Genomic DNA, 18,848 nt, shown 5'->3' with positions numbered 1-18,848 from the left:
CTGTCACCTCAGCCTGGCCTAAAGGTAGGACATGATATCGAGAGATGAAAATACAAGGGAAAAAAAGGGTATAACCTAGCGTTGGGCATGGTTGTTTCGTGTTGGCAAATATTTTAGAAAACAGCACTCCGACACTCTTGATATTTGGAAGCAGGGGAGAGGAGACAGGCATACACTTGGCAGCAACCAGGCGCAGCACTCAGCTTGCTAAACCTCACAGGCAGGCTGTGAACAAGGGGAGAAAAGGGTAAAGGGAGACAAAGCATCAATCCTAAACACAAAGATGACAAAAAAAATAATTGCCTCCCCCTTTCAGGCTCAGAAGTCATTAATTTTTGGACACGTGCCCATAAAGGGGGGGAAAAGGAATCAAGGAAAGACAGTTATATATATGAGTGCTTATCTTACATCTCTTCCCTTTGCGGTAGTCTTCAGCCCTTGCTCCACACTCCATCCCACTACAGCTCCCCTTCATCCCTTGGCCTCTCCACCTCCCTTCTGCACCTGGCCATCATCATTCCTCATCTGTAATCCCTGCCTTTCCCTCATCAGAAGCACTGACCTGGAATGTAACATTCCAAGTTGTAGAAAGTTTCTAGTTTATCCTTCCCTCCTATCTCTCTGCAGCCTCCATAAGCTTATTTTGCTTTAGGAAGCAAGATGTAACAATGAACAAACACACCAATAGGAATTAAAATGAATACAACTGCATATTCAACGTAACAAACATACATAAACTGAGTGAATTTCCACATGGGATATTAACATTAACCTGGTTTCTTACAAAGAAAGGACATAACCACCCCACCCAATGCTTTTCCATTATACTGTGCCTGTGGCACCTGTGTCTGCCCCACAAGGAAATCCATTTCAAACAGAATTTCACCAAGGGTAGTATAAATAAGTCCCTCAAGTTTTCACTGAAACAGGTGGCTAGGCCCAGTACAAATCCATTAATGGTCCCAGCAGAGGTCAAGGCTGAAGCAAGAGTTCAACCTCTGACATTAAGAATCCACAGATGCACATGGATTCTCATACATACTTCAAAATCAGGTAGCACCAAGTCCCACCACAAGATGCACTGATACAGGAAAATATGATTACTTAGTTCTCCTGCATGTGATGCACCTTTCCATTTAAATGGCAATACAAAAAACAGTCTCCCATGTACTAATTTTATTTTTTTCTTCGTAAACCATAATCAAACTGTTCTTCCCAACAGTTACTTGAACCTACCTGTATCTCTAGAAATTTGGGTTTTATTACTGTTAAAGAGGTAAAAAACAGCTGCTTAGAAAATGGCTGTCTGTAAAATCACATCCCTAAGACAAGCACAGACACTATATACACACACTTTACAGACTGAGCCAGAATATTCTTTTCCCTTCTAATTACTTAATCATTAATTGCTTTAAGTAAAATATTTTTACAATGAGGTTGTATGTTTTAATACTTACACATACAAAACCAGCTGTAAGTAAATGATATTCAATAAAAGATAATTGCCTTCTTCCCTACAATGCTTACAAAAATACAAATCCTGAAAGGATTAAGGCCTCTTCCCATCTGTCCTGTAGATGCAATATCCAACAGCTTGGAAGCGTTCAATTTGTAGTTCTGAACATAATAGAGATAAACCCATAAGGCATTTCAGTCCTTTTTTTCCTTTGGGGTGGTGGTGGGTGGAAATAAGTATTTCCAGAGCAATTTCTTCACAGGTGATTAAGTACCCCTCTCCATTATTGGTTTATTTCAGTAGCCGTTTTCTCTTTTTCAGAAGTGCATCTCGAAGAGCCAGCTAAATACAAAACAAGAGTGGAATATTCAGGTAAGGAGAACGTTAAGTAAGGGGACAACACTACTATCACATTACCAATCCTTTTCAATTTCTTCAACTTCAGAGAAAAACACTAATAGCTTATCAGCTAAATCTGGGAGCAGTAACTAGGAAATGCTAATGATTACAGGGCAGAAACACTGTGGTTATTTAGCTAAACTCAATAGTAAAATTAAAGAGTTGGGCTTCAAAAAAAAGTGTTTCAGTACATCATCATCAGATCCTATATAATGATAAAGATTAGAGTAACAAATTGTTCTTCCACTGACTCATATTCAACTAGAAGAGATCAAGAAAAACCTTCAGTCCAGCTGTGAGGTAAGTAGGATTAAATAGCATTTTTTGAAAGAGTATTACAAAGCTGCTTTTCAAGAGGGGAAGGAGGGATACTAGAATTTTTACAAGTGCCATATCAGTCTAATCATACTTGTTTGTGTATTTCACACATGTTTTAGTTGGTAAGGGGATTTAGCTCTGGACTACAGACAAAAGTATTTTATTCTACCACCGAAGAGGGCAGCAGAACACAGGATCCTATCCTTTTAAGGAGTATTTCCAAATCATGGTCAACAGAACTGAGGCTGTGGCCTAACTTTATAGAATCACAGAATATCAGGTTGGAAGGGACCTCAAGGCTCATCTGCTCCAAGACTCCTTGGCAAAAAAAAAACTTTAGTGAAAACAAGATAAAGAAATTCTTCTTTCATGGTTTAGTTGTTACATTTAAACTTGAAACATTAATCAGGAGTAAGGACTGGAACCATTCAAGATAGATTTTTAGATAAAGTGAGCCAAGTGTAAGAGTCATTGTAAAGAGCAGTTTCCTGAAAGTGCCGGGTTTGTTTGCCTTTTTTTTTTTTTGTATTTGGAGGGCTGGGTTAATGTGGTCAGCCTTATTTGGGGTGAGGCAGAATGACAGCAAATAAAAATACTACAGAGGATATTAGTCCAAATCTTCCTGTTTAACAGAAACACTTAAGGCATGTTCTCTCTGTTGAGTCTATGAACAGTTTCAGTCTTGCTGCTCTTAAAGCAACAAATAGCAGACAAATACACATTATCCTAATGATACGGTGATCCTGGAAACAACTCACAAAAGAGGGTTTGTAAAAGAAGCATCTGAACACACAAACCAGAACCTAGCAAGAAAACACAAATATTACTACCACGCACAAGACTGCTGCATAATTGGATTATTCGAGAAGTTTTTCTTGGAACATGTTCAAAGGAGTTCAATTTTATAACACCCTGTAAAACCCTAGACTGGCCATCTGCCAGGTTAGATAAAAGGATTTTAAGGCAGATATTTGTTGTTAGCACAGACTTACCCTGCCAAGGTGACACACAGAAGGGCAAGGCAATGTGCCTAAACCAGCCCTCTGGCAACAACTGCCCCACAGCTGAGTGCATCACAGGAGCAGGGGGGCTCCCTGGCCACACTCCATTCTCACCAGTCACCTGGGGGAGCTACGTGGTCTCCCTGCCCAATGCCTTCAGGAGCCAAGTCATCCCCTGAAACTTCTGCCTTGCCTTTTAGATGTCCCTTCAGCTACCCTTGGCACTGCTGCCTGCGGGAACACGCAGTAACTAGACTGCCAAATACATGTTTGTAGCTCATATATCCTTTCACACGGGCTGTCTGAATCCCGTATCAGCCCTGTGGCCGGGCTTATAGCTAAGGAAGCAGCAGAGGGCAGGGGCTTCACCACTGAGAGAAGTGGATTGTGAGACTACTGTGGCAGGCTAAACTGAAGCAATTCATTTTTTTTTCTACGCAGTTTCAAATAGCTAATAAAGAGCATTTATAAAGAGCTATTAGATGACCTCAAGGCCAGGACAGACAAGTCCATAATGTGACAGTAACAGGAGAAAGGTCAAAGAAAGTATATGGAGAGCAAAGAAACACACTAAAAGCTTGTCCTGAAAAACTAACTCCTCCGTATCAAGAAAACATTTCTTCTATCACAGGATTATAGTCAGGGTTCTAATATGATCTTCTTTAATTTATATAAAGGAAAACAAACCCTGTTATCATAGCTTTCCTAACCTACACATGACTTTGCAACAGGGCTTGGTACTCAATGCATATTAAAGAAGACTGACAAAAGCATTCGTCACCAGCGCAATCTGATAGGATCCTCTGGGTAGGATTTGAGGGAAGCCACATAGCCCACAATCCTTTTCAGCAATTAAACCATCAAAGATAACAGCAACGATTTAGGGCACAGAATAAGACAGCGCTTCACGTGCATTTTAAGTTTATTGTTCAGACTGCCCCCTCTATATTCAACATGAAATATTACCTGTTTCTCCCTGAAAGAACGCTTATTTTTTGTCCGGACGCTATGACTATATCTCATCATCATGAAGTTCTTGTGCTTCTGCTTTTCTTTGTTGGAAGAGCTGGCAAACGGGTTAATTCTTGTTTTCTTTTTCACAAATTCTTTTCTGTCTGTTTTTCCAGCCTAGAACAGACAATGTAATATAACAACAGGGGGTCATTTTCCCTTCCCTACAGTTAACATCAGCTGCTAAGGTGACAAGTTCTATGGCAGTAACAATAGATCCTGGTGGAGTCTGACTTTATAGATATGTCATATGCTTTCTTCCATGCTGGCTGTAATTCTTTAAGTCACAGTGAAAATCGGGTGTGTCTATTTTCATTGTCACCCGTGTTTCTCTCTTACAGCCAAAATGCAACAGCAAAAAACTATACAACGCATTTCTCAAAATGCAGCTAGGCACCTGTCTTACAGATGCAACCCCACCACCTCCTCCTTCTGCAGGAGAAGGAAACACAACCCCAAATCTAGAAAGAGAGGATATGAAATAGCCACGTTGCTCACCATTGCAGTTGCCAATCTGGTCTCCTTGTCTGATTTAGGCTTCTTGTGCAGATGTTCAATATCTCTGAGTGAAAGCAACTCTCCCCTACACACACAAAAATCCAACAAAAAGCCATCACACACAAAGCTTCATCTGGCAAGAAAAACAAGATGCCCTCCTGACCCTTTGTCTTTTATACCATTGTTCTCCTATAAATTTTCACACAAGCGCTTCTTGTTCTTTCTCTCGGGCTACTCCTCATGCTTGGGACAACCTTACAAAAGTCTCGCATTACTGTTTTCCGAGTCCTTCTCTACCCACAAACTTTAAGAAACTCTGGAGTTTCTACTCCATGCAACTACTGCTATAAAACACAGGCATATTGTTATGAACAAGCAAAACAGTCCCACAGTTCCCATCGGTCTGTCATGTGTCCCAGGTATAAATAAATCCCCCAGGCCAGTATCCATTCTAGGCTGTGTGGCTGTTTGTCATCTGCAACCAGGGGATACTGGCCAACAGCAGAGCTCTGTGCCCTGCTGCAATTAAAAGCTGTTTCACAAGATTATGCGGAAGAGAAGACTCCTCAATAGTCCATATCCTACCTGCCCTCCTCCTCTTCATCTATTTCAATGTTTTTCCTCTTGGCAGCTTTGCCAGGTGCAGAATTAAGTTCCTTGGAAAGTTGGGCAAGACGTATTTTGTGGAACTCTTCTTGAGTGAGCAGCCTGCTTGTACTGACTGCCGCAGCTTTGGCTTTTCGTTCCTCTATCGGCATGCTTTTCACCTTCTCTGCCTTTTGAAAAAAGGACAAAAGAAGAATCATCCAGGGCTTCGCAAACCATTCCTGTGCCGCAACCCATAACCCATGCCTCCCAAATACTTATGTAGGGGCAATGTTGTTGGGAAATGGTACAACCAGCTGTTAGGATTCTTCGGTCTTATATCCAACATGCAATATTAGAATAAAGGACATCTACTCTGTAGCTCAGAGTGAATAAAAGCATTTGTGTAAGTATCATAGCTTTGAAAGATTTTAGCACTGGGACACAATTCCCCAATTTCTCCCCTCACCCTAACAACATGCGTACTTCAGCCCAGGTCCCAAATAGTACTTCAACCTCACTGATTCTGGTCAAGTTACTCCACAGCCCTGTATAGTTATGTTTGAGCAGCCATGTGAAGGTACAGAGGAAGAGAATCTGATCTGCATCTGCTATTAACTCTCTCATCTCATTTGTATTTGATGTAGAAGACAGAACTCACTACTTCTCGCTGCTCCTCATCGGAGGAGTGATGCACATCAATCCATTCTCCATCTTCATTATCTTCTTCCTCACTCAGACTAGCACTTTCCCATCCATCTGCTCAGGGGAAAAGAGCGCAACAGAGCTGTTAATACAGATTCAGCTTAACTTTGAAATAATTTAAGATTGGATTGCAAGGTCCCACTGCCTTTCACTACCTATCAGCTAACTTCATTTATGCCCAGGGACATGCTTACCAAACATGCAAGCTGTAGGGTCTCAGCATCCCAGCCTTAGAACTACATAGACATTAAAAAGACATAAGATACTTCATACATCTGATCCATATTTGTTAGTGATTTTTAGAAGACATCCACAGTTGAACAGACCAGCAGCTCCAATGCTTTCCTACTGGCAAGTTCAACTACCAAATTCCATCTGGCTTGTAACTGATTCAGAGCTGTGCAGAAAACATCAGCTTTTATTTCTTAGCGCACCCACATCATATGCACATTCAGTTATGGACACCAACTTTTATAGTCATAACTGCATGTGGCAGCCTAAGAGCTTTGAAAACACACGTGCACACCCCCCCGACAGACTGCTTAAAACAACTGGTGTATTTCTTCATTACTGTGAGCTGCAGTTGCCTTCGTACATACACTTATTATGAGCTTTCATCAAACCTGGAACAATGGTGATCACAGCCTTTATAGAAAACGCATTTACATACAACTCATTCACTGAAAACCAAGCCAACCATAGAAAATACCCGAAGCAGCTTGCAACAAGTCAGTGTTGCAGCAAGCTCTACCATAATACTACGCTTTGCAAAACTTAACTCTCATCTGAACTTAAAGATCCTCAAAACAAAGTGCATTTGGGACCATCTCTGAAGAAACAGTAGTTTACAGATGCTAATCATTATACTGGCAAGTAATGGTGGCCCCGCTTCCTGCCAGCTAAACCAAGGAGGGAAGCAACACAATTAATAGTTAGGATACTTTCTATGGTATACGCATTGCTCTTCTTCACTGCCATTCAAACTGACCGATATGCTAAAGTTAGCTTCAGAAACCAAAGCAAAGAAATTGTTATACTAATCACTGCATTCAAGTGCATAAGAAACATGGTGTTTACTCCTCTAGTACATCTCCACTGCAATATCTCCAATATCCTTGGCCTTGATTTGCCAAACTCTTCTTGCTTGATTTTCAAGTCCCTCCCCATCTCCCCCTCCCCCCCCCCCCCAGTTCAGGCAGAGGTTCCAAGTTGTGTGGAGCATTTACACAGGAAGTGAATTAAAGAAGCCAGATGCTATTTTAAAATACTATTTCAGTGTTTCATAATACGCAACAAAACCTTTTCTTTAGGAGGAGCTCAACACATGACTGTTTCATGGTGTACAATGTTAACTCCTCTGCTTTCCCATCCCTCAATGGCTGTCATACAAACCAACGCACAGTAACAAACTTCACTGGATAAATTGCACTTGCTCGAGGATAGTATCTGTGCTTCTTAATGGACGTATACAGACACGTGCGAAGCATGCAGCATCTGACAGCAGCAAATGAAATGCACCAACACCAAGTTTTATGTCCAAATAAAGTCTTAGTGACCACGATGCACGAAATAGAAGTGGTAAAGGAAAAAAAGAAGGCCAACCTCCCTCCTGGTTTCCTCCCTTTTCCTTTTGACTCTCAACATCCAGTACTTCCGCTCCTGGAATATAGTCTTTGGCATCCAGTTCTCCATATTCATGAATCCTGGCTTCCAATGAGGCCTCGGTAGGCTTACCCTGTAAGTTCACAAAAAACTTAGTTAAGCAGGCTGCTATTTTAATGCCCACAAATCCATGAAAAAATCTGGGGCAGAGGAGGGCGTGGGTTGAAAAGTTAAATTCTTCCTGATGAAATAAGACCTTGAATTCCTGAAAAGTTGACCAAAATAAGACAGTCAAGCTTCTGTAGCACAATCCTTCTGTTGATGAGTTTGACAGATTTTAACTAAGAAAATCTTGAAATAAGAACATGCCACATCAAAAGGCAGCAAGGGAGCAGGCAGGGGAAAACCAAGGGCATGATTTCACCTCATTCTCAAGAGGCTACGAGACCAGTTGTTATCATTTTTGAGCACATGAGCCTATGTTTATGGTGAATGCGACACATGTAAAACACCACTTACCCTGAATTTCTTCTGCAGCATCTCTGGATTCAGAGAACGGAAGAGGTGTATCAGAGTTCTTGCAGACATCATCACATCTACCCAGACAAAAAAAACAAGTCAGAAATAAATAGAGAGGCAGATCTCTAAACAAACTGAAAGCCCACTAAGATAAGCAGTATATTCACAGCCTCCTCATGCCTTTTCTCAAGTTATAGCTCCCTCTGATTTCTCCAGTGCAGGATCCAACTCATCCTTAGGGCTAAATCTTTCTTAGCAAGCAGCTTCCCTTCTTCAGTTTTGCTAATTAGTTCCCCTGCTGTAACTACCCTCAACTGTTTTGTCTCCTATGTACATACACTCAAAACACAGAAATGCAACAGACATACTGGAAATGGTACCTCTCAGCCCACATAAAAACAATTAAGACATCCCTATTATGAAGGCTATAACAATAGATGACCAAATGATACAGGAGAAAAAAAAAGACTTAAAAGTCATATGCATGTAATAAACTTACTTTTATTTTTATGAGTCTTGTACTGAACAAGGTCTTGGAGCAGATCTTCAGTCATGGCTAATGGACACCTCGCAGTGATTTCTTTTATTGCATTGATTCTAAAAAAATTTGAAATCAATTATTTTCTGAACACAACAGCTGGGAGAGAGTCCCACTGGACCAGTAATAGACTGAATTATCTGGAACCTGAAAAACCTCATGCAGCACATAATGTAACAGAGAACATCACAAGGAGCTCTCCATGCCATGGTTCTCCAAAACTCTCCATCTTTGGCCTATACTCTACTCTCCAGCTATTATTTCGTCTGATCCTAGGCATCCAGATTCTGCAACTGAAGTCTGGGTCCAAGCAGACAGGAAAAGCAGTCAAACAATCACTAAGCCAAGAGAAAACATTAAAAAAAATAATCAAGGAACAATTCTGAAGGCAATCATGAACAGGCTACGGACAATACAACAGAAGTCCATGGGCTCACACAAGTTCCCTTTTAAGTTCCCATCTTCATGCACACCCTTAGTACACTAAATACCTGGATTAAAACCATGCCAAGAGGAAAAGGAATAGCTCACAAGATATTCACAGCATGCCTACAGACAATAGTCTGTCCCTGTTGAGGACTTCATCTTCAACGACAGTTCAGCTCTCCTGCATTTACTGATCATTCTCTGCTCCACTTACACCACAGCTTTCACAAATACCCCTCTTAAATAGTCAAAGAATATACATTAGTTTCACTAACAGCAACATATAAATTTGTTGTCAGTAGTGAAATTTCATCCACAAAACATTAAAGTTAAGAAGACTCAACTATGATGCTGGCCACTTGCTGAGTGTGTACAAATATTCACAGAGAAGAGGTCTGCCCTCAAAGCAGATATAACAGTATCTAGGAAGGAAGAAAAATACAAGACCAAACAAGAAAGGAAAAAAAAAAAAACAAAAAAGCACCATCATGACATCCAGAAAAGTTAAGTCACAGCACTAAGCACAGAAACCCATAATTCTGGGGAATTTTCAACACTGCCAACAAAACTAAGGGAAGTTTATGCTGAGATACCATCCTAACTTGGTTTTAATTCAAGCAGGTTCTTGAAAGCATAGTATGAATGACAGGAATAAGCTGCAGGCAGTTTAAAAAACTTTTTTTCTGCATTAGGAGAGTTTTACAGTTTTTGTAAGATTCTGTACCCACCCTACAGTCATGACCTCCCCAGAATTCTTGTCTGTGACGAAGTTGTTGGCAATGGTCATTAACACCGACTGGATAATCTGAAAATAAGAAATAATTACGTTGTGAAAATTATTACATACTATTAACAGACAAAGCCCTTTTCACAAAAAGAGAGCTCAAAACTTGTCACTATAGTCTGCAAATCAGTTTGAGACAAATTCTCTTGCAGAGACAGACATGGGTGTGTTTTTCCCTTTATTCAAAATAATCCCTTGGAACTTGCAGAAGTAGCCAAAATTACCATAAGCTTTTGAGGACAAAGGGTCTGACCAGATTCCTTTTTCCCTCTCCCCACGAATGCACTCAGTTATATGCCCATGCTGGCCCGCTGTCCATTCTTAACATCACCAAAAATAGATGAAGTACTGACCTCGGGTGGTACTAGCTGATGTGAAGCTTGTGCAGCAAACAGAAGAATTTTTGTCACTTCTGGAAGACAAGAAAAAGGGGGAAGATGATGCCGAAGTATATTGCTGCAGCTTAGTCTGGCCAATAAACACGTCCACAAAACCACCTAACTCAACAAGCCGCTCAGTCTAAGTCTCAAAGCCATTTCAGTCTGAAGTTACATGGGACAACTATTTCTCCTCTCCCACCAAGCATCAGGAACTCACCTGGCCTCCACCCCAGCAGCAGGGCAGGCCCTTAACAGCCAGCTAAGACAAAAAGGAATGCTCTGCAACTAGAGTGGAAGACCTGTAAAAGCAACAAAAGGCAGTCACGTGTTGCCCAGCTAGTCAGGATTTGCAAGGAACTAGGGACTCAGCAGATTTATTTTATTCCATTGCTGGAGTTTCTCAGATTCTTTGGGTAAGAAGCACTGAGTGCACACAGCTTCCATAAGAGTCCAAATCACTCTGCACTTCGGGCAGTCAGGACCTTTTACTCCCTTTATCCACACTCTCTAGACTACTCCTACTTCTTACTAAGCTACTGTTACCTATTCATTTCCAGCACCACTTCCAAGAACTGACTGTACGTGTGACATGATGGGCTGGCAGTGTTATCTACCAGTAGCTACTTACCTCTCTGATGGGGCTGTAGGAATCTTTGAACAAAGGGGTAGAAATTAAAAAGGAAAAGCTGCAGGAAAGAAATAAGTTGTAACAGATTAGCTTCTTGTCTTTTAACTTAAGATCACCTTCATAGGCTGATACGCTGTAAAACAATAGTTCTACACAGCTTGCTCCTCAAATGCCTTGGATTTCATAGCATGACACATTCTCCTGTCTTGAGCTTGATGTATGTGGAAATAAGGAAATTACTTGTATAAAGCAAATACAAGGCTCAATCCAAAGCTCTGTGAAATCCAGAGAATGGTTCTTGTGAGACTGCACAGAATTCAAATTAGGGCACTCTGCTGCACAGCCCTCTGCTGTGCCACTTCTCTTTGCCTCAGGGACACGATCTTCTCTCCCAAAGCAGAGAGACTCCAGTAATTTTGATCACGCTTTGGCTGTACATCAGAGAGTGCATATGCAATTGCTGGACTCCTTTGAAAACCCTTTCTCCTTTGCAGAACCTCCCTGGAGTGTGCAAGTCTTGGGAAAAAAAAAAAAAAAAAAAACAACAACAAACAAGTTCTCCTCTATTTGTTAGAGACACTCAGCTGTTGGAGACCAACAGCTTTCTCTAGGAGAGCTCACTTAGCACCACACACTTGTACACCACTGCACCATTCCATGAGGTCCACTGGCAACTACCTGACCATATATCTGCACTTTTCAATGGACAGCAAAATTAAACCTCATTTCCCAGAGGCACAAGGCCAGAACATGCTACCACCCAAACCAGGCTGGCTACCATCACAGACCATTATAAAATTGTCAGTGTGTACCTCATGTATTCCAACTAGCCTAGATATTAGGTCCATGAGCATCATCTTCACTTCAAATCGTTCCTTGCAGTTCTCCAGCTGCTTCAGTAGTTTCTCTGCAAAGTCTAGAAGAAGCAATAACGGGTTTGTCATAGAATTAAAAAGCACAATGAAGAACTAAGCTGGGTTTAGGTTAAAAAAGGCAGTCAGTTTGGTTTGCAGTCTTTTAAGCCCAGCGTCCTTGCACAGGAGAAATTAAAGGTAGCCAGAGCATTTCTCCCAATAAGTTATTTTTCTTCTCACATGCCTATAAGGTCTAAAGCTGTGCACGGGTTCAGCAAAGAGGAAAACTGCCATGATAAGCACAGGGTCAGTATTAAAAGCTAGATTTATTTAGATACATTTTAGGTTCATCTGAAAAACAAAAATCCCTAGAAGCTCACTAGATCAGACTAAGACCAAGTTGAGTAATATCAGACAAACAGACTAGTAATAGGAACAGCTTTTTGAAGAGGGGTAAGCTGAAGAAGCTATAGTAGATGAACTATTCCCCATTCACACAAATTATGACCTTTACACATACAAGAAATAGGTAGAGTGCCACATCATGAACCGTAGCAACCTGAAGCGCGTGAAGGAATATTGCTCCTTCCTTGTCTATCTACAAGTGTTCCACTGCAACAAGCACAAGAGGATTGATCTCACTTTTTTTTTTAAGTGCTATGAAACTCTAGGATAAAGCATACTACAAATATCCCATTGTCACATTTGTATCACTCCTTGTCACTTTCGTTCTCCTTAGAAAGATGTTTAAGCTTCACTGTCTGGGATTAACACATAACTTGAAAAAAGACAAAATACAATGCATGCTTACCTTGGGGATCATGAATCAAGTGAATAGCAGAAAAGTTGAACACCTCTGGCTTGCTCTTCGTCTTCTGTTTCTGCACGGCAAAAGGAGTAAGAGACATTTTTTCTTTCCATGAAAAAGCTGCAAGTCCTTCAGTTTCAGGCTCATACTAAAAGCTGCTATTTACCATTCTTCACTTGAAAAAAAGGCACTTTGATTTGAACAGGTAAACTATCACTCTTTTCAACTGTGTAGAATTTTCTACCACTTGACCTAAGAGGCAACAGGAGCTGCATTAAGAAGTTACTTAACAAGACAGCGCATACTTTAATATAGTGGACCACACAAAGAGTGCCTAGAGCAAAATTAATCCACAACTTAGACTAAGCCTGTTTCGAAACAGCTCTTTTCCAGGCAAACATGGTATATGCCTGGCCAAGAGGTGCTACAACACCAGAGGACCTCTACCAAGAAGATATGACAAAAGGTAGCTAAGTCAGAGGCAACAAGAAGATTCCCACGCTTGAAGGATTCACCTAAAATGCTGTCAAGTCAGACACCACCCTCCTCACCTTGAGGACCTTCATCGCTTTTTCCAGTTTCTTCTTGCGCTTAGTGTTTTTCTTGTTAGTTGCATACCGTATTATGAGATCTCTGGCCGTGGGCACATCATCCTTGGGAAAGAATGAAAGGAAATCAGGCTTCAAATGGGAATCAGAGAAATAAAAAGTATCAGTATTTTTCAGGATCACATACCATGTTTGAAAACTCTCCCTCTTCCTATGTTTCATCATACAGAGATACTAGCATTTAAAATCCTGATTCCGTAAAGCTAGCCGCATACAAGAGAGATCACAAACACTTAACAGTACATAAACACAGTAGTTTTTACAGCTGGGTAATTACAGAGTATTGTTTAGTCACAGACATATAATGATATCCTCTCTTAGGAGGTTCTAGACTGAACTCTTGTTAGGTTATCAGCTTTCTCGAGCTCTCTGAATTACTTTCGTTCATACATAAATGGGAAGTAGAGCACAGAACAGACCTGAAGACAAAACAGACAGCTAAAAAATTAAACCAGCTTCCAATACACCAGCTGGAAGCCTCTTCCCACAACTCTACATTACACACCCAGCAATTCAGGTCTTCTCAAACCAGACTGACCAGCCCCTGCCTAGGTTTCCACAGTGAATTGTTTCCTTCATAAGGACAAGAGGAAAACAAAGGAGCTCTGAGTACTAGTCTTCAGACAGACAGAAAGCAAAGACATCCTGCTATCAGTTGGGGCCAGCTATGAAAACCACTGAACTGTTTTTGTGAAGTGTAGAAACATCTGAAGGAAACAAGATGGAAAACTAAGTAACAGAGAAGCAGACAGATTGGCAGAGCCAAGGCCACTAGGATGATGGACCTATTAGAGCTTGAATAACAGAGAGAAGATCTAATCACAACACCCACCTCAGATTCTGAGTCACTGTCTTGTTTCTCATCTTCATCTTTCCCAAGAAAGAACTTCAAACTGGCAACTAATACCTGAGAAGCAACGTAAGTTTATGTAGGACAGGATTATCTGACAGGACTATTTACAACAGCCCTACGTCCACATCTTAGGTTAGCTTAGGTAACATCTAGTTTCATCAAGTGATTTCTGTTCTCACCTTTGTCACTTTGGAAAAGCAAGCAGTAGTGATGACATTTACAGTTTTGGCATCATTCCTGGAATAAAAGAAAATATCTTTTACTTCAAGTTTGGCCATTTCAAGATTCTCAGAAAATTAAGTCTCATGAAATCGGACTCCTAACAAGCAGGAAGCTTCATTACAATCAATTCTCTCAATGCTCCAAGTACCTTAGCTAAAAGTTAAGATTCTATCATTTTCTTTAATTCTTCTAACATAGCAGTGCCTTGATCTAAATAAACAGACACTTATGTTCCATCTAGTTCACACTGTGACTGAAGGGACAGAAACAATAATCTCCAGTTAAATAAATGAAGACAGATCACCACTTTTTCCACTGATAAAAAGAACACAACCTGCCTGCCACGTAAAAGAAAAATCAGTGCAGAATTCTAACTTTTGTTCTTTTGTTATAAAATCAAGTAGATACTTTTAAAATAAACTATGCTCTAAAAATAAAGAAAGAAATAAAGCTGCAAGAATTAATTTGATTTTATACCAAGTCTCACATACTTACAAACCTACTTAATAAAATTACAAAGATTCACCTTTCCGTAACACTATTTTTCAGTATTCCGTTTTCTCTCCCTTGTCACTGCTACGCAAAAACATATCTTAAAGGTGCTGAGACATTTTTATGTGTGCCATGGAACAGAGAATATTTCCTTGAATGCTCCACATCAAATGCCCAAAGACGCCCTGTCCACTGACTGCGGTTTCTCTGCAAAACGTGGGAAGAGCAGCATTGCCATTCATACCGCAGCATAACTCGTGCCGAAATTGCTGGGAACTGCACCTCAGTAAGAAATGCACCATCAGTACTCTGCCGCTAATCTATTTTGGAGATACCCAAGCAGCAGACATGCTGCTCACCAGTAGCATCACTCCTTGCATTTGTATCTCCACACAGGTCATTTCTGTGCAAGAACCAAGAAGAGCAAAGGAGTTCCAAAGTGGACTGCTTAAAAGCCTTTAACATGTTTTACAGTCAAGAAGCAAGTGGCAGTGAACAGCCTACTGTCTTCTCATGCAATTTACACCTGCTCCAGCATTTGGTAACACAACAGAAGTACACGGCAACATATTAGGTACGAGACAGCAATTCACAGTACTCAGTGTGCTTTTACTCCTTGCAATACTTATCTAGGCAACAACTTTTCAAGCTGCTATCTGCTAAAAATAGGAGCTATATTATAGTTTCACAAAAAAACAAACCCAAAATTCAAAGCTCCTATTAGATCAGTCATCTAGAATGAACTTACAGACATAACAAAAAAAAATAAACAAATTCCTTTTTCCACTTTATATCACAGGCTGTATGCCAATATGAGCAACTCTCACGTGCAAAAGCTCAAAAAACTGAGCTGCACACATCATCCGTTTCAACTGCAATACACACAATTTATATACCATTTTCAACTACCACGTCAGAGATTCAACCTAAATAACTGAGACTTCACGCAAGGCAGTATTTCTTCCCAGTTAAATTACATTCCACAAAACACAGCCCCACTGGAAGACAAAGACAAGAAATATTTAAGTGACAGCCTCCCAGCATTACTTTTTGCACTGCATACCACGAGCGATGTCAGGATGGCTGCCCCACGATAAATGGGGAATCAATACAATCCTGCCAGACCTACCAAATGTTCCTTCTGTAAAGTTCAATCATCACGTCCAGTGATATCTTGGCAGCAGTGGGATTGCTGTCCCTCAGCATCGTGTACATGAAATTCTGCAGCATCTGAGAAGAAAGTTCAGAAACATTTGTTACTGTGAGCCTTTCACAATATCAAGAGGTTAAATGGAAGTATATCCAAAAGCTGAAACACTTACTGTATTTACTTTATTGTTTTTGTGCTTGGCATTGACATTCTTGATGTCCGACACAATGTGAGTATACAGGGTCTGTAAATGGAGAGAGATTAGAGAGTGAACTACACAAGTCGTGCAGAGAACGATGCAGTTGCATTAGTATTCCCCCAAAGTCTCCAAGTACTAAAATGAGACCAAACTGATCTCCACTGAGAATATTTTCTCTTTTAAGTTACAGTTGGAAAAACAGGAATCCTGTCAAGTCTCACATATGCTTTATTTTTTATGTATTTGAAAAGTATACTTAACTTACAGTACAAACAGCGAGGCAGGAAAATGAACAGCATGAAATACGGCTTAAAACACTCCCACCCTGTTTCATTCGGGTACATTCTGATGGCCAGTTCAGTAATTGTGGTGGCCGAAAAAAAAGTATTTCCACTTCTATGGCAGAAAACCGCAAATACACTTTTAACTAGCAGCTGGTTTGGTTTTGATTTGGTTTTTGCTACTAGCGCTGCATTATTTCCGGCAAGTTGGTCAAAACCCACTGGAAGTGAAGATGGGTTTTTGTAAGCACGGCTTACCTTGCGTAGAAGCTTATCGTGACACCGCAGCAGCTGAAAGAAGAGCTCCAGCAAACTCGTCGGATTTATTAGATTCTTGTTCCTTAACAAGATCAAAGCCTTACAAAACGTCTGTGAGAGAGAAATAGGGAATCAGAACCAAAATTTCTTAACGCCCCCCACTTTCCATCTTTATTAGTAAAATTAAAAAGCAAACGTAAGGGCTGATCTCACACGTAAAGGACAATTTAACCGCAGGTCACGATGTGCCCAAAACACCTTTCGGCGTGGGTCTTACCATGCGCAGGTCTGCATCCAGGACCGTGTGGTGGTAGGAGAGCAGCTCCTTCAGCTGCTGGGGAAAGCTGGCCATGTGTTCCGGGTAGCAGTGGGCAACCTGGGCAGAGACAGAGCTAGCTCAGACCTCCAGAAAAAGCCCTGGGTCACCGCCTAACCCTGGGAAGGCGTGAGATAGCGTAAGCAACCACTAAAATAATAATTGCTTGTATGATAACGATTTTAAGTTGTATAAGAACAACTTTACACCTTCCAGTCCCTAAAGGGGTTACAGGAAAGCTGGGGAGGGACTCTGGATCAGGGAGGGGAGCCATAGGACAAGGGGGAACAGTTTTACACTGAAAGACGGGAGATTTAGATGAGATATGAGGAAGAAATGTTTCCCTGGGAGGGCGGTGAGCCCCTGGGGCAGGTTGCCCAGAGAAGCTGTGGCTGCCCCATCCCTGGAGGTGTTCAAGGCCGGGTTGGACTGGGCTCGGAGCAACCTGGGCTGGGGGGAGGTGTCCCTGCCCAGGGCAGGGGGTGGAACTCGATGATCTTTAATGTCCCTTCCAACCTAAACCATTCCATGATTCTATTATGGATACATAGATGTAATAGGTACGGTGTAATTAAAAAACCCTTTTAAAAAAACTGGCCCAAAAGAAAAACTTGTGTTCCCGCTTATGGACAACACTGCTGCAGAAATCTTGGTCAACGCAGTGTTTTAGGGCGACTCCGCCGGGGTTACAGCAGCACAACTCGGGGGACAGGCGACCGGGCACAGCCGCTGCGCTCCGGGCGAAGCCCCCGCGGCTCTCCGGGGGGTGGGCAGCGGGCCTTACCTGCGCCAGGAACATCACCAGTTCCGCCAGCTCCTTACTGGGCTTGTCCGGCTGGAAGGTGAAGATTTCCACATGGGACTGGTAGTGGTGGTACTGCTGCAGAAACTGAACACACACCGGGGCAGGTGATGAGGGGGACAAACAACGCTGCCCGCCCCCCGAGCCCACCGCCACCGCGGCTCCTCCTGCCGCCTCCCGGGGCGGCCCGCTCGGCTCCTTACCTCCTCGGTGTAGGAGGTGGGGTCCCGCTTGATGAGGTTCTGCAGCTGGGGCAGGTTACTGGGCAGTTTGTTTCCCTGACGGCCCGACATGGCGGCACCAGCCGCGGCGAAACTCCGCTTCCCGGCACACGTGAACTACCAGCTGGGCGCCGCCATCTTGGCCCGCCCCCACGGGACACACTTCCGCCGGAAGCGCGACCTCCCCACAGCGCCCCCTGCTGGCGCGGCGGCTCTCCCCGCTCTCCCGGGGGGAAGGCGGCTTCTCGCCGGCATCGCTGCCTCCGGCCCGGCGGGGGGCTTTGGGCACCCCCGGCACGGTTCGGCCCCATACCAGTCACTTTGAGTCACTGTAGCTCCCTCACTCATTGCTCCCCCTCACTAACGTCACGTCGCTGCGGCACAGTGACCCCGCGCTCGCCCCGGCTGGAGCACATCACGTGGTGGGGAAAAGTCAACTTTTAAATACTAAGCGCTGCCAGCGGTGCAGCGATACGGCTGATGGATTGGATCTGGCCCTTAGCAGTTATGTTGCTCACGAGAGATGCCATAAGTACGTGTTATTGACAGGCTGCCAAGACCTCAGCATGCAAGGCAAAAAACACCGTCCCTACCGCAAGACGTTAAAACAGCACAGTGCTTTGACTGGCGCAGCTGTGCCCGAGGACCGCGGAGCATAGTGTATCCACTGCTCCCGGGGGCAATGGGTATCTGCACAGCCTGGGTACTTTTGCGCTCAGACTATGATCTCCAGCTGGAGCCCACAGGGCTCCCGCAACCCAGAGTAGATCTTTGGGACACAAAGACAAACTCTTCAAGCGAGCCCAAGACTAATAAGAAGAGAACTTAAAAAAAAAAAAAAGCCTTACCTGTTTACGAAGAAAGCCTTCAGTAGGGCTTTTACCTGCCCAGAATTGGTGTTCAAAAGCAGCTTTTCTTTCCTGTTCACTTCATT

The 18,848-nt window shown here is 42.4% G+C and overlaps 1 protein-coding gene across 1 annotated transcript; it reads right to left on the bottom strand.

Moving 5' to 3' along the window:
• Positions 1-743: 743 nt before the first annotated feature.
• Positions 744-18,024, bottom strand: SDAD1 (SDA1 domain containing 1). The gene is made up of 22 exons (XM_082482625.1): positions 17,897-18,024; positions 17,676-17,780; positions 16,853-16,951; positions 16,569-16,686; positions 16,010-16,110; positions 15,817-15,917; positions 14,153-14,210; positions 13,953-14,027; positions 13,064-13,165; positions 12,516-12,585; positions 11,663-11,766; positions 10,851-10,908; positions 10,196-10,254; positions 9,787-9,863; positions 8,594-8,691; positions 8,095-8,171; positions 7,576-7,708; positions 5,930-6,027; positions 5,269-5,459; positions 4,684-4,768; positions 4,141-4,302; positions 744-1,798 (listed from the first exon to the last, which is right to left on the bottom strand). The coding sequence occupies exons 1-22, from the start codon at positions 17,984-17,986 to the stop codon at positions 1,748-1,750; spliced, it is 2,112 nt and encodes a 703-aa protein (XP_082338751.1). The 5' UTR covers positions 17,987-18,024; the 3' UTR covers positions 744-1,747.
• Between the last annotated feature and the right edge of the window lie 824 nt (positions 18,025-18,848).

Source organism: Vanellus vanellus (assembly GCF_965231255.1).
Source record: "Vanellus vanellus genome assembly, chromosome: 4".
In the NCBI taxonomy this organism is placed as follows: domain Eukaryota; kingdom Metazoa; phylum Chordata; class Aves; order Charadriiformes; family Charadriidae; genus Vanellus; species Vanellus vanellus.
The sequence above is the reverse complement of the archived record's forward strand: the minus strand, read 5'-3'. Positions and strand labels throughout refer to the sequence as shown.

What these genes read in the sequence shown, in the direction of transcription:
- SDAD1 (XM_082482625.1), bottom strand. Translation starts at nt 17,986, where the DNA reads ATGTCGGGCCGTCAGGGAAACAAACTGCCCAGTAACCTGCCCCAGCTG. An exon ending in TGCTGCAGAAGAAATTCAGG is followed by an intron (nt 7,709 to 8,094) that starts GTAAGTGGTGTT and finishes GTGAACTTACAG; the next exon opens with GGTAAGCCTACCGAGGCCTC. An exon ending in GTTCTTTCAGGGAGAAACAG is followed by an intron (nt 1,799 to 4,140) that starts GTAATATTTCAT and finishes TTTTGTATTTAG; the next exon opens with CTGGCTCTTCGAGATGCACT.